The 14,810-nt window shown below is 47.4% G+C and overlaps 1 protein-coding gene across 5 annotated transcripts in view; it reads right to left on the reverse strand.

Annotated features, from left to right (window-relative positions):
• KAZN (kazrin, periplakin interacting protein) overlaps positions 1–11,159 on the reverse strand; it is a 998,377-nt gene extending 987,218 nt beyond the window's left edge. For 4 of the 5 annotated variants that reach the window (XM_085608670.1, XM_085608669.1, XM_085608667.1 and 1 more), the window contains exon 1: positions 10,680–11,149. In XM_085608670.1, the coding sequence (XP_085464796.1) occupies positions 10,680–10,815 (136 nt within the window). In that variant the 5' untranslated portion in view covers positions 10,816–11,149. Of the gene's footprint in view, positions 1–10,679 lie in introns of all 5 variants that reach the window. The other variant, XM_085608668.1, reaches the window with a different exon arrangement.
• Between the last annotated feature and the right edge of the window lie 3,651 nt (positions 11,160–14,810).

Consider the following 14,810-nt stretch of genomic DNA (forward strand, 5'->3'; position numbering starts at 1 on the left):
TTTTTTTATGGCTTCAACCCTGAGAACAAATGAATCATCGATAGGTATAACATTTTTAACAAAAACTTAAACTGTACTTTCTAGATCAACACGGTTTTACAGCATGAAAAATAGTTCCCGCATTGTTGGAAAGAGATTTCACGTTTTGGAAGCCGTGTCTGCTAGCACATGGCGGTGTGAAAGACAAATTTTAAGAAACGGAAAGTTCTTTCTGTCTGGAAATCTGGACATGCAATTCTGCAAACTCCCATCTCACTCCTCCCGCCCGCACCCCTCTTATGCCAAATAGAGCAAACCTATGAGACTTATGTTAACCTATTGCAAAGGGGCAGATGTACAAGTAAGTGACGCACTTTCCCTGCGCCAGCCTGAAAACCATTGCCCCACCATGGATGCGCAGTCCAATACGGTGCACCATGGCGCAAGGATTGACAGATGAGTCAGAAATTCTGATGCATCTGTTGGGGCAAAAGTCATGCATTGCTGGAGGTGTGTCGCTAGCACGACCCAACTCCAGCAATGCATTTTGAAGCCTATTCCCACTACACTGCGTCACTCCTTACGCCTGCTTCAAGCAGGCGTAAGGTTTTGATGCAGTGGCATCATAGAAGTGACGCAGTGAAATCATGTAGATTTCACTGCATCACTTCCACTGAGGCTTTCCTGAATGGGAACGCCCACCCTGCATACATTATACTTGACGCAGGTATAATGTGACGCAGGGCTTTACAATGGGACGCATCTCCCTAGATGCATCACGTTGTAAATTGGCTGCATTTTTTACGCCGCCGCATCACAAAAGTGACGCAACGGCGGCGCAAAAGTGTAGCAAGGGGCTTGTAAGCCTGCCCAAAAGTGTTTTTCTGCTTTTAATTTATAGATGGAGGGTTAATGATCTAAGATCACTGCTGCAGTGCAGTCCATCTTAGGAGAAGTGTCTCCATTCTACTAGAGTGGGTCAGTGACAGGGAAATGGATCTTATCTTGCTCTGAGATGGCAGGCCGCAGCTATCCATTTCAGCTAAAGACTCCACAATTCCTATAGTGATTCACACTTATTTGGCAAAATGTGTTGGATGCTGGTAAAGATGGAAAAGTCATAGAGAGCAAACGAGTGTTCCCATTCACCTTTCCATTAGACAGAATTAATCTAAGACTACTGAAGAAAAGACCTTCAAAATATTGAACATTTGACAGAATTAATCTAAGACTACTGAAGAAAAGACCTTCAAAATATTGAACATTTGACAGAATTAATCTAAGACTACTGAAGAAAAGACCTTCAAAATATTGAACAGCCGTGACAACACTCTCACATGCAGGAGCCTTTCACATCATTTATTAGGATTCGTAAAATGTGCATCCCCGCTGCATTCTGGTTTCTAAACTTCAACTTTATTTTTTTCACAATTCTAGATTTTAAAAATGTCTTCAGTCTGTTTTGAGGTTTTCATCTCTCACTTTTGGGTCTTCCGTCGTGTCACTGTGCTGGATGGATTCCTGATATGAAGTCTGAATGATAAGCAGCATAGCGCGGTGATCCACCAATAACTAGTGTCTGAACCCCTTTCAGAGGGCCCCAGAGCACACAGGGGCTACGAGGCCCAACCATGGAGTTGGAAACCTTTTACTCCTGATGTCCCGAGCCCCGTCCTACTATGGATCCCGCTCAACCGGGCCAGGTACCCCTTCTGCACTTGCTCTCAGTGGTAGCTGTGGCTGAGCGGTCAAGACTGCCTTGGGAGGGAGTGGTGGGGGTGTGATGTAGATACAGAAAAATAAACATGACTCATTAACTCAAAGTTGAGACAGTATGAACAATAAATCAATGTCTAGCCAAATACTTGCGTTTATAAGAAAATGCAGTATATTATTTCTACCTCTACACATGCAAAGGTATACAACATTCAGAAGCAACAACACAATCCTTCTTGAGGCCGGGGCTCTAGTACCTCTCCATGACCAGGCAAGTCAACAACGTCTCCTCGACGTGCTTCAACATCCTACGCATGCTACGGAAGATCTTCCGGTGGATCCCCACCGAGACCAGGAAGACCTTCACCCAGGCCCTCGTCACCAGCCGACTGGACTACGGCAACGCCCTCTACGCCGGTACCACCGCCAAGCTCCAGAAGAGACTCCAGCGGATCCAGAACGCCTCAGCCAGACTCATCCTCGACATCCCACGAACCAGCCACATCACCGGACATCTGAGAAACCATCACTGGCTCCCCGTCAACAAAAGAATCACCTTCCGCCTCCTCACCCACGCACACAAAGCCCTACACAACCAAGGCCCGAGCTACCTCAACAGCCGGATCAACTTCTACGCTCCCAAACGCCACCTCCGATCAGCCAACCACGCCCTCGCCGCCGTCCCCCGCATCCGAAGAGCGACTACAGGAGGAAGATCCTTCTCCTACCTGGCCGCCAAAACCTGGAACTCCCTCCCGACCGACCTGCGCCTGACCCAAGACCACCTCTCCTTCAGGAAGAAGCTGAAGACCTGGCTGTTCGAGCAGTAGCGGCACCCCCCCCCCCCACCCCCAGCGCCTTGAGACCCTACGGGTATGTAGCGCGCTCTATAAGTGTCACTGATTGATTGATTGATAGTTATCAGACAAATCCCTGTCCCACCCTCCTTAGTGTAAACAGTCCAGGATTATTCCTCATTCACAGGTGGCCACATTACGAAATGAAAACTATTAGGCCATACACAAGAGTTCTCTTTTGACTCTTCAGGCCGTCAGTCAGAAGTGTCTATGGTGCCACAGCACCTTCAGCAGTGAATCTTCCGGCCCCACAGGCCTTGTGCCAATCTTATCAGCTCCATTGGTGTGACAGAGTTCAGGGGAGCAGTGAGTGCCCTCTCCTTGGGCACCTCAAAGTCCCGATCCTGCCTGGCGAAGTCAAGCTGCTTGCGATATATGCAGCAGCACCCAGTGGCGAAGGCTCTTCCTGTTGAACACGCTTCCGGGCAGTTTCCAGCCATCAAAGCTGCTCCCGCTTGTCCTATACAAAAGGTAAGTTGCGCTTCACCTAGGAAAAGGGGAGGTGTCTGGAAGTTCTTCGGCTCCCGAATGGAGCTCGATGAGGGTGGGACATCCTCAGCGACGTCCTGCAATCCTCAGGGAAAATAGTCAGGTGCAGTTGGTGGGCTAGACCCGCAGGTCACTGCAATAATCCGTTTGTTAGGGCCACGGCCCAAACAGTTGGCCAGAGCAATACCGGCAGCCTCTGTGTTGCCACTTGTCCGACTATAGGCACAGACTCTCAGGGGCAGCTGCCCTAAAAAAGTGTTTTGCTCCAGCTCACTATAAATTCTGGCATATGAGATCACTGTGGCATTGCAGGCCTGGTGCTTCCTGCAAGGCGCACTTCACACACCTGAGATCGCAGCCACCCTCTCCTGATATAAGGGGGGGGTCATTGGACTGTTCCTTCACATGGGCAACATCCCGATTAGTGCAGATTCTTCTCAGCAGTGCTCCCCACTGGACGTAACTTCCTGCAACGCTCGCCTCTTCCTCACAGGGCACATTGGTCTTGACAAGAAGGCAGACAATGGTACTCCAGGGCAGGTGGTCTTGGTGTCCCTGGGTGATATCTCCTCACCGAGCTGGGAGTCTAGCAGGCTTTGACCCCAGTCCTGCTGAAAGGCAGACGTCTTGCAGAGCTTCCCCTTTTTATACAGCTATTCTGGCTGCTTAGTAGATGACAGGTTTTTGGGGGACTCAACCACTCCACCTTATAGTCCTTTTCCAGACACAAAATGTAATTTAGGGTCTGGATCTTTGAGGTTTTATGTTGGGGTTCTGCTTCTATTGAAGTGTGCACTTCTTTTTATCTTCCTTCGTGAAAAAGGTCTATCACAGAGAGCACAACTCTGAAGCCGATTGTCCGTAACATAATTCATGGGAGTGGCAAGCGTTCACACCTGGATGTGAGCCACAGAGATATGTGCAGCAAAAGGTTAATTAATCCCAAACCCCAGCCCTACTCTTTATGATTCTCTTATAAACTCCAACTCCCTTCCAGAGATGTGTCCAGGCCCCTCCCTTGTGATGTATCACTGAATCAAAGAACAGTCTTTTGAGGTATAAAGGGAGTCTCTTCCTTCACTCCAGTGTGTGTTCCCACCCAGCTGACAGGAATGCAGCAATACACAAACCTGCCAGGGGAGATTCCTCTTCTCCTCATGTCTTCACCAGGAAGGCCGGAACTTCCCAAAATGTTACCCAGGGTCCTCCATACCATGTACCATTGCAGGCACACTCAGTGCACATTCATAACATTTTTATGTTCAGCACTAATGCTTCTATATATTGTACCCTCACATGTACTTATGCAATAAGCACACATGTTCAGTCTGTGCACCTGGTTCAGCACTGAACCTTTTCAATCATTAACCAGGGTGTGTTATCTGGAAATACACGCATTCACTATGTGAGCGCTGCAAACTCTTCACCGTTTATGTGCTCGCGTGAAGCACAATACATGTACACCTAGCACATGTGGTCCGTGGGCACGCACTGCACAGCACTAAATCTCTCATGTAATGTATTCCTCGCAGGCATACATACATATATCACATGTACTAACCACACATGAACTGCACAGAATTGCACCAGGGATGCGTAGATCCAGTGCAGAGTCACTACTCGCTATGCAGCACTCCACATATACCTGATGTTGGCCAAAGATGAGTTAAGGTACACAGCAGTAGAATTTTTAAAATGGTGAGTAGACCTGCCAGCCTCATTCCAGTGGCATACCGTAAAACGGGCCTGTTCAATACTAATGATCACTGCACGGTATCATGCTACCACAGCACTCGTACTGCTTAACTCCTGGTGAAGTCAGTGGCCTTCCACCATTATGAGGGTAGCGCTTTGGGCATCCCTCCTGGTCCAACAAGGCCTTAATCCGTGGGACAGACCTATGTCATGGGGCACACGCATGATCTGTGTTTGCCAATGATTTAAAAAAAACATCTGCTTTAGGGATCCAGACAATAGTACAGTTCGGCACTCAGGGCATGGACACGAGTCTTTTCCCATGCAGAGGACTTTTCCATCCCAACAACTAGAAAACAACTCCAAACTCAGGTGCCAAAAGGGGACTCCAGAAAAGTTTGCATACATATAGATAAATCACATACATATACATTAAACATTCACAACCCAGCTTCCTGTCCTATTACTCATTGATGGTATTTGTCAATGTACAGTGTTTGGCTGCCTTTAGGCAGGTTTGTGCTGTAGCAATACCACATACATGCATTTAAAATGCTTGAAAAGGTACACAATAGTGAGGAAAAAATAGACCTGAGTTTACTAGAAAGCTGCGAGTCTAAATAATATAGACAAAAAGATTGTTTGACATAAATATTGCATTCTAAATATCATTTACAGAAATATTGCCTCTTTGGATGTAGATCTTCTGTTATTAAGTCCAGTTGGTAAAATGTTTGCAAACCAAAATTAGGACACAATATTTTTGTCAGACAATTTTTAGTTCAGGGTTGTATGGTACCATACCATACTGAATGAGCCTCCGGGGGACGGGGAAGGTTGCATCCATCACTAATATAAAAATGCTAAATGATAAAAAAAAAGCCACAGCATGTACTTGTGTTATTACTGCCTCCCTTTCTGGAGTATCAAATTATTAAATGCCAGAGTTTACTCTGAATTGGTCAGTTGACTAGAACTTACATTGCTTTTTCAAAATGTTTTAAAAAGATTAACCCAGGTGCAAGTATTGGATAAAGACATCTTGAATATTGAGCCCACAGAACCCCAACATCAGGCCACATAGTCTGCCAATCCATTTAAGTGCCTGGACTAGTTGTCAGACTTGTCTCAATAAAATTAAAAACAAATATGCAAAATTTTAGGTTGTAAGTCATACACTTCAACTACCCCACTACATGAAGCTAGAAACAAGTGAATGAATGACGGCATTGTGAAATAACCAGTTGAATTGTACACTGAGGTCACAGAAAATAACCCAAGACGATTTTGGTGAGGAAAGATACGGGCCCGGTGGATGATCTTACAAATGTGTTGGCTATTGTGATTGGTGGAAAATAAAATGCATGTAACAATGCACAGAGTGAATGACAACAGTCCCAAACTCATGTCAAGCTAGAGCGGCAAATCTTCCCCCAAAGAAAGGTATAGGACACCTGGAAATCCCAATTCTACTGAACGCTGGGGGAATATATATATATAGGATGACTCCTTCCATGCAATGAAGAATGGGAAGTTAGTATTTACCCTTCCTTAGAGCCTGTGCAAAGTAAACCAAGCGCATCCACAGAGCCAGATCAGGCGGAAGATCGTTCTCCCACATCTCAGCCAAGACGTGGAATGAGCTACTGGCAGACATAAGATGCGCCCCCTCCCTGAACACCTTCAGGAAGACCCCCAAGACCTGGCTCTACGGCTGAACGGAGCGGTATACCCCCCCATCCCACCCCCAAGCGCCTTGAGACCCTCACGGGTGAGTAGCACACTTACATTTCCCTGATTGATTGAATTATCTACTGTAACAGGGCCTGTCCCGAGTTAAGCTGGAAGTGAGGACATGATATCAGAAGCAATGCTTTCAGAGCCTCCTTTAGTGAGCACAGCCTAAAATTTGAATTGTATCAGCTCATACTTTAAATCCTAAAGATACATATTTATTTTAAATATAGACTTTAGATCATTACTTTAATCTGAAAATAGCTCAAAGTAAATTTATTTTAGCTATGAAGCTACTAGAAATAAATCTATTCCTTCAACTTGGATATTATGGCTTTAATACACTTGTTGCATACATTTGCTTTGGAACATTAAAGGTTGTATTAAATAAGTGAATGGTAAAGCCCACCGCACAGTATTCTTGGGATCGGTGGCCATGCACAAATCATTGATAGGCAGGAACTCTGGTGGCTGAGAAACATGCAGGCAGGGCCGGCTTTAGCGCTGGTTGCGCTCAGTGCGACAATCACCTTTGCATACAGAATGATGTGGCCACATCATGATGCCTTTTTCTTTTCTTTTTGCCAATGCTGTATAGCAGTGGCAAAAAGACAAAAAGGTTTGGCAAAGTCAATAGGTCAACAAGGCAAGATCTATTGGATTTGTTAATGCCATTTTGAATGTGCTTTTGTTTAAAAGAAAACATTTATCCAAAACCAGGATTGCACGGGATTACAGTTCAGTCTGGTGAAAAGACACCGAAGAGATCCGGCGGAGTTGCTTCCGTATATAAAGTCATTGTAACATGGAATTCTGTGAAGCAGCAAACTGTGTTTTTCTTATGTCCCATGTGCTGCCCTGTGGTAATAAATGTGTGAATGTGCGTTTATTCGCACATTTGCTCCAAGTAACGTGATATTGGTCCACACTTATTTTCCCCGACATGGCATACATGGTAATATAAGTTCATCAGTAACTTTGTAGGCTGACGTTCGAGCAAATGATTGCTTTCTCTTGGCAACACTCTGGTTGTGTTTGAGACATCATAAAACATGTGGCGGCACCTTCTGAAAAGATGCCTCGTGGAGGCCCAAGTGGATGTCTGCTCGCAGTGAGTAAAGCCAGGAACCAATCAGTCTCCTGGGTATGAGTCAACAGAGTCTTGTCAGATGCCATGGTGCAACCAATGGTCACTTAGGATACAGACAATGGAATGTGAGGCCTTCGTCTCCAGGCTGTGTACACATTAGAGCAAATCCTAAAAACTGGACATCGAATAGCAGAGGCAATCAAGGCGGAACCAGAACAGGTCCAAAAAGAAACACATATACAAAATCATTTACTTCTGAAAAACACCCAAGCCTCCAAGGCAGATGTGAGAAATAGCAGCTCAGCTGAGTGCCCAGCTGTATGAGGTCATAGAGTTACGTTTTGTACATTATCAACCCAACATTTACCATACTTAAACCAGGCATTCATGAGAACTTGATGGACAAAGACTGTTTCTCTAGTGGTCATCCAACAAACACAAATTCTGTTTTCAGAAAATATATATAGCGAGTTAATCCGAGCCCAGACACACTTGGCAAGGGGCAAATCTGTCAAAAAGCATTCACAAACAAGGTTTTTTAAACTCCTTATAACAGTGCCATTAATTCCCTATTAGGAGGCAGGTGCGTATAAAGCAAAGCAAAATGTAATATTTTGAAGCTGCACTAGAATATGTATGCTGCATTGCTGAGAGAGGTGTCCAGTGCAGAGAGGGTGCCAGAAAGGCATTTACTGTGCCACCTGCCCCCGAAGCAGCCCCCAGCTCTCTGCCTTGGAGAGCAGGACAAAGCGCTCATTAATCACAATTATGACATGGCCGCGTTCATCCCAAATACAGGGCTGCCTTTCAGGCCTTTGTGGTTCAGCTGGGGCCACTGGCTGCTGGTCCCACTACATTCAAATCGAAAACGGACACTTTTTACACCAAACAACTCGCAATATTTTCTGAAAATAACCTTCAACTTACAATATAAACGCACTTAAATGGGCACGCGAATGCAAGGTTTAGCCCTCAACAAGGCCGAAAGAGGGCCTGGCGGTTTGGAAATCGAATTGTGAACATCGCCATTCAGGCTAACTGTGACAGTGACCAATGCGTGCTGTCCAGGAGGCAGAGAAAATGCAGCGCCTGTGCTCTGCAAGCAGCGCGTGCATTCACTCCTGGAGAAGAGGGGGTGCCGTCTGCCAGTCTGCAATTCGTGTTCTCGAATAACGCATTTCAGGCTGAATGGCTTGCCCCCGTTAACCCGTGCGAGGTCGGCGCGGCGCATTCTGTGGAGTGCGACAACTGCCCCGCTGTCACCGCGTCTTTCAAGGCAGAGGGACCCCTCGTGGACCGGGCCCAGTCACAAACAGGGCGCCTCTTGCAGCGCGTCGGTTCTGCAGCGCTGCACTTTTAGCGCTTCTCCGTGCGTACGTCCAGTACTGCACTACAATGCACATGTGGACTGGTCAGCAAAAACAAGCAAGAACAGAGCCAGTACACGTGACCGGCGAATGCCGTGCCCCGTGTTCTGGGCCTTCGTTCTACCCCTCCCCCGCCACTGACGCCCTCATCATTTCCCGTCGGGTGTGCATGCCATTGGAACGTGTACTCTTCATGTCCTGTGCACCTGCCCTGCTCATGACCCTTCTGCGTGCCAAGACACGGTCAATAACCTGCCTTCTGTGCATGCAACCCAACCACTCGCCTCTGCCCGTGGCCCGTTCCTTCTCTGTGTGGGTATTCTCACCTGCTCTGCCCGTGGTTTCCATGCATCGCTTGCTCTCGTCCGATCTAGTTCCTCTAAACTAGCCCATGTGCCGTACCCTGTTTTGTCTCTTTCGGTTCCCTGTCATTTGTACATGTGCTGTCTTTTACGCTCCCTGTCCATTGTACACATGCTGTCCACCTCTGATTGGGTGTGCATGTGCTGCCATGTCCTGTTCCTTCCAGAGCCCTATTCAGAGTGCAGACACTGCCCATGCCTTGCCCTGTGTAGATACTGTGCAGGTTATGCCCAAAACCCCAGTCTATGTACATGCATTGCCCATGTTCTGCTTTTGTCGGGTGCATGTTTGATGTCTCTGTCTTGCACATATGCTATCCATGTTTTTGGCCTCGCCTGTCTACATGTTCTGTCACTGTCGCGTACAATGGTGCTATTCCATGTTCTTGGTCTGATACATGTATGCATGTGATATCCAAATTGGCGCCATGACCAGGGCAGGTTAAATGTACACATGCTGTCCATGTTCTGCCTCGCCCCTCTGCACAGTTTGTCTCTGCCCAGCGGACCTGTACACATGTGCGATCCATGTCCATAACCAGGCATGTAAATGTGTATTTCATATCAACTATGCATGCCTTGCCACGTACCCTGTCTATGTCCTGCACCTCCCCAGTGTACATGGGTTGTCCATGCTCTGCTCCGGTCTTGTAACGGCCCCCTCCCTATACAGATCACACACACGCTTGTGCCCTGTCCACAGTCGAGTAGTAAATGTGCTCTGTGCACCGGTACCAAGAGCTGCTTAGCCTCCGACATGCCTGAGGTCTGCAGAGCGTGTAACACTAACTGGATACACAAGAAAACCTTAACGAGGAGGCTTTTAATCACGTCAGCCCCAGTGCACTAACCGGCGTCACCACAGAGCTCCACTGCGCCTCAGTGGAGCGGCGCCTCCGGCACACGGGCGGCATGTGCTGCGCTGCTGAAACTTTGTGGGGGTAGCCGGTCACCCACAGCAAAGGCCACATGTGCACAGCACTGTAGCACCTGACACTACGATGACATCATTGAGTTCTCGAGGCGCTAAACTCGACACTGAGCCCAGCACAAATGTGGCAATGGGCAGCAATAGGCGCACTAGCTAGCTGCCCGGTGTGATGCCATGTGGTGCCCCGTTTTACACCCCGCTTGTGGTCAGAAGTATCCCTAGGTTTTGGGTTAGATTTCCCCCAGGTGTATACCCACCTTTAACGGCCCAAGCGGTGCCCCGCCCCCTTTGCACCGACATTGGCATCCCCAGATATAATGCCCCGTGGAGATGCTCTTCCGCAACACGGGGTCTGTACGGACCTCCGCCCCCAGTACAATGGCCGGTGCAAATGCTCCGCAGCACGCCTAGACGTACTGCCCTGCGACCACCCAGGCACCACACTGCCCGTCCGCTCACCTTGGCTGTTGTGCTGGTTGTTTTCCATGTCCGAGGGCTCGGAGCCGCTCAGCTCGCACCGCAGGCTGCTCCCCTCCCGGCCACAGGGCTGCACCGCCCCATCGATGCGCAGCACCAGCTGCTTGTTGTCCTCCATCCTCAGGAGCGCGGCCACGGGGTGCCGGAAAGCCTCATGGTGCCCGCTCTCCGCCCCCGGAGTGGCCCGGCTGCTCCGTATGCTTCCCCCGGGGAAGAAGAGGGTTCCTCTGGGCACAGCAACTGGGGAATCCAGAAGACGAGGCAGGGAGAAGGGCCTCTGGCGGTCACAGCAGTTTGGAGGTCCCGCCCTCAAAGAAGGAAAAGGGAGCCCCGGCCCCCCCAGTGAAGGCGCTCCAGTCGGCGCAGCAGTGGGGAGCCCCAGCACGCCACGGTAAGCAATGGGGAGCTCCAGCACCCATCCACAGCCATCCACAGCACTGCGGCTCTGGAGCACCACGGGCACCCTATAAATGGACTCTACCATTGCGCGATCTGTATGCGGGGGGCAGTACTTCACCGCAAGAGATCCAGCATTCCTTTCAAGCTCGATGAATGCCAATAGTTAATACTGGGAAAAGTAACAAAGCACTTGCTAAATTTGTGTTGTTTCTATGAAGTTCCCAGCACTTAGATTCTGTCTGTTAAAAGTACTCATGTCGCACCCCTCCCCCTTTCAACGTTTGCACCATTCAGTGTACACAGTCCTCGCTTCATTTCACATCTTTCATTATTTATTCTCAGTTTGTGTCCCCAGACATATTGTCCTCAGTGAAAGAGGATGATGGGATGCGGGGAGAAGCACATAAACAAAAGCCCCCACACCTGAACTGACCCAGACTTGAGCCCCTGTTTATGCACGTAGATGTGAAGCTCCAACCCCTGCCCGTTTTAGAGGGGGTTGGCTGCCCCAGGACAAGTCGCCGGAAGTCAGGGATAAAATACCTCGTCAGACTTTTGTCCTTACCTCTGGAATAATGAGAAACAGTGTAAACTATGCACACTTGAAAGAATGTTTCCAACTACTTTGCGAACAGTGCTTCATGGACACATTGTTCCTGTTGCAGTAAAACAATGTGTCCGTTTGCCGTGCACAACTCTAGTGTGTAAGAGTGCAAAGGTGTTTAGAAAAAAAAAAAAAAACGAAAAAAGGCACGTTGGTGGCGTTTCGAGCATCTGAAAGAAAAATTCGCCTGAAGCGTAGTCGGAAACGGTGACAACTCGTGCAACGGCACATTCCGCTCTCCTCGGTTGGCAAAGCGCCTGGCTCGCCCCGCCCCCTCCTTCTGCACTCTCCTGAGGGATTCATTGGTTGTTCGGCGGTTGTACTCATCACTTCCTATCAGTCACTGTCCTGCTGTCACAAAGGGCTGCCTGGTGAGGATTGGAGCTTCAGCTCATACTGAGCACACACACTCCGGGCCTCGTGCCCTGTGCCCTGCTGCCCTTAGGAGCACTTGCACTATTCTTCAGTTCTACATTTGCGGGGTATCCCATTTCTAAGCGAATATTTATAGCTCTCGAACAACTTTTCCTGCAGTTTTCTAGTTAACACCAATAATAATCATCATATTTTCTACATCTCACTAAAAGCACAAAGAACCCGAGGACTGTGGTCACACGCATCCTGGAGGGACGTTTTGAAAGCTGCAAAGCTGTATAGTTTCGATTCAGCATACGCCACGTGTGATTCGGGTCAATCCAAGCTTAGGGTCTTGGCCAAAGCCCAGTTGAATTTTCGGATTTGTAGTTTCACTTTTGAGATTGCAAATCTGAGCATGGAAATACCAGCATGCACAGTGCTGTTGGCAACAAGTTTACAAATGACTCATGGCTCAGCTCACAATAGAAAAACATCACCTCAGTGCTTAATTTGTAAAAAAAAAAAAAATTGAGAAAGTGCAGGGGCCCACAACTTTGCTCAGAAGGCTGGGGCGGATGGCATCAACGCTCGGGGTGCCGAATACCAAGACCGTGTAGACTTGATTCCAATTCATGCCACTTTAACTCACTAACAGACACTCCCTGCCTGTTTATCTCACACTGGCAGGTTCTTTTAAAAAAAAAATATATTACTTGAGAGGTCTGTCTTTTCTTGACCTCTATTGTTCCATAGACCACAATCAATAGGTCTATGTTAACCGGGCATCAGAAAGTAACTGCCTGGGTAGCGCTACAAGGCTAATTTCTTATCACATCTGGGTTTAGGAACATTAGCAAAATAATCTCCCCCTCCCCACCCCAAAAAGTACTTCTCTGGTATTACCCACGATTACCTCTACAATCATATTGTCAACTACCATGACCAGATCTTTCCCTTGGAAATTGATAATAACCTGAGGTCGTTCTGGCAAACCCAGCCTTAGATGGGTGAGCCTGATTAATCCTCTCACGAATAATAAACAATACACGCCCAAACTCCAAACACATTGATCCCAGCACTTCAATACTCAATGCTCGATAAACAATTGGATTAAAATCCTTGGGTTCTAAGGATTACCTTCTCCGAGTCTCTATCCATCAGTGTTCGGTACTGTGGTGATCACCGAGCCAGATTCTACCATGAGATCCGCCTGTTTACCATGATTGGAAGTTTTGGCCTGCACAGCCATTGTCGTTCTTCTTCAGCGCCTATGTTCAATAATATTTCTACATATCTGTCCTCTACATCAATGAAGCATGATTACTTTTGTCTGTGGAGCTACTCATCCTTGCAAAATATCTTCTCCTAGCGCATTTCGTACACTCTTTGTTAAATGCAAAGCAGTTTCTTGACTTTGAATTATGAAAAGTACCAACACATCTCCTACCCATCCTGTTAGGCTCATAACTCATCCTATTTCCACCAAGCCTATAGTTGTAAGTCTTTGTACTGTTGAAAGTCTTCCTGTTGATCACTGCTGCATTTGTTTGATTGATAGCTACTTCATGACCCCTTTCTATTTAGTTCACTTCCTTTTCTTTCATTCAGACACTGGACTCCTCCATATTTGCAATTCCGATGACTTCCTTCAGGGAAAGATATTTTGCCATATAATGCCCTTCCGGACTCCGCTCTAATAGCTTTGAGGCACTGCTGCACTCCTGTCTTTCTCTCTGCCTTTTTCTTATTGCTCGCTCTCTTTCTCTCATTTGCATGTTTTTCTCGCTTATCAATTCAATTTGTGGATTTTTGCCACAAATTTCTCTTTTTTCTTGCCTTGTGTACGTTGCCACTGTTTTCTCTGCTGCCGTTTCTGCCATGTCTGTTGTTACCAATGTTTTCCCTTTCACATTTTCTGCCCTGTTTATTGTGCCAATGATTTTCTCTTTGCCTAGCTCTGTCCTGCCTTTTCTACCACTGTTTTTCTGTACTGCCTTGTCCATTTCTGCCACTGGTTTTCTCTTTTTCCGGACTTGTCTCTTATAGCCACAGTTTTTCTCTTTTGCCTTTTTCCGACTTGTCTATTTTGCCGCTGTTCCTCGCTTACCATTTTCTGCTTTGTCTGCTTACTTCAGCAATTTTCGGACTATTTATACCTTTCCGTCTCTGTACCGCCTTCTCCCACTCTTTCTTATCCCCCCTCCCTCCTCTCTGCTGACCATTACCTGCTCCTCATGCCGCTTACCCTTTCCAACTTTCTTGCCTCTTGTACCCCCTGGTTATGCCCAGCACCCCATACACCCTACCAGGACCTACATTATAGCGGCCGTAACCGTAACACAGACCAGCCACTAAGCAGGTGTACAGCCCTAGCCCCTATGACTTTCTGGCCTGGTCCTCAGACCAGGAAAAACCCTTTCTGACCCATTCCAATGAGGTTGAGACACCAGCCTCTCTCTCTCTCTCTCTCTCTCTCTCTCTCTCTCTCTCTCTCTCTCTCTCTCTCTTACTTGTACTGTTTTCATCACACATCATTGATTATTGACACTATTTTCTCTTTCTTATGCCTTGTGTACTTTGCCACTGCTGTCTCTGCTGCCATTTCTGCAATGTCTCTTGCCATGCCCATTTAAAGCCATATGGTAACTTTCAAATTTATCGATCCATACTTTCCATAAAATGGATGGTGGTGGTCCAGGATTGAGTAAAATATTTGGGGGCTGAGTAATGCTTTGACTGAATTCCATGGTGAT

The sequence above is a fragment of the Triturus cristatus genome, chromosome 1_2, assembly GCF_964204655.1.
Source record: "Triturus cristatus chromosome 1_2, aTriCri1.1, whole genome shotgun sequence".
Lineage (NCBI taxonomy): Eukaryota > Metazoa > Chordata > Amphibia > Caudata > Salamandridae > Triturus > Triturus cristatus.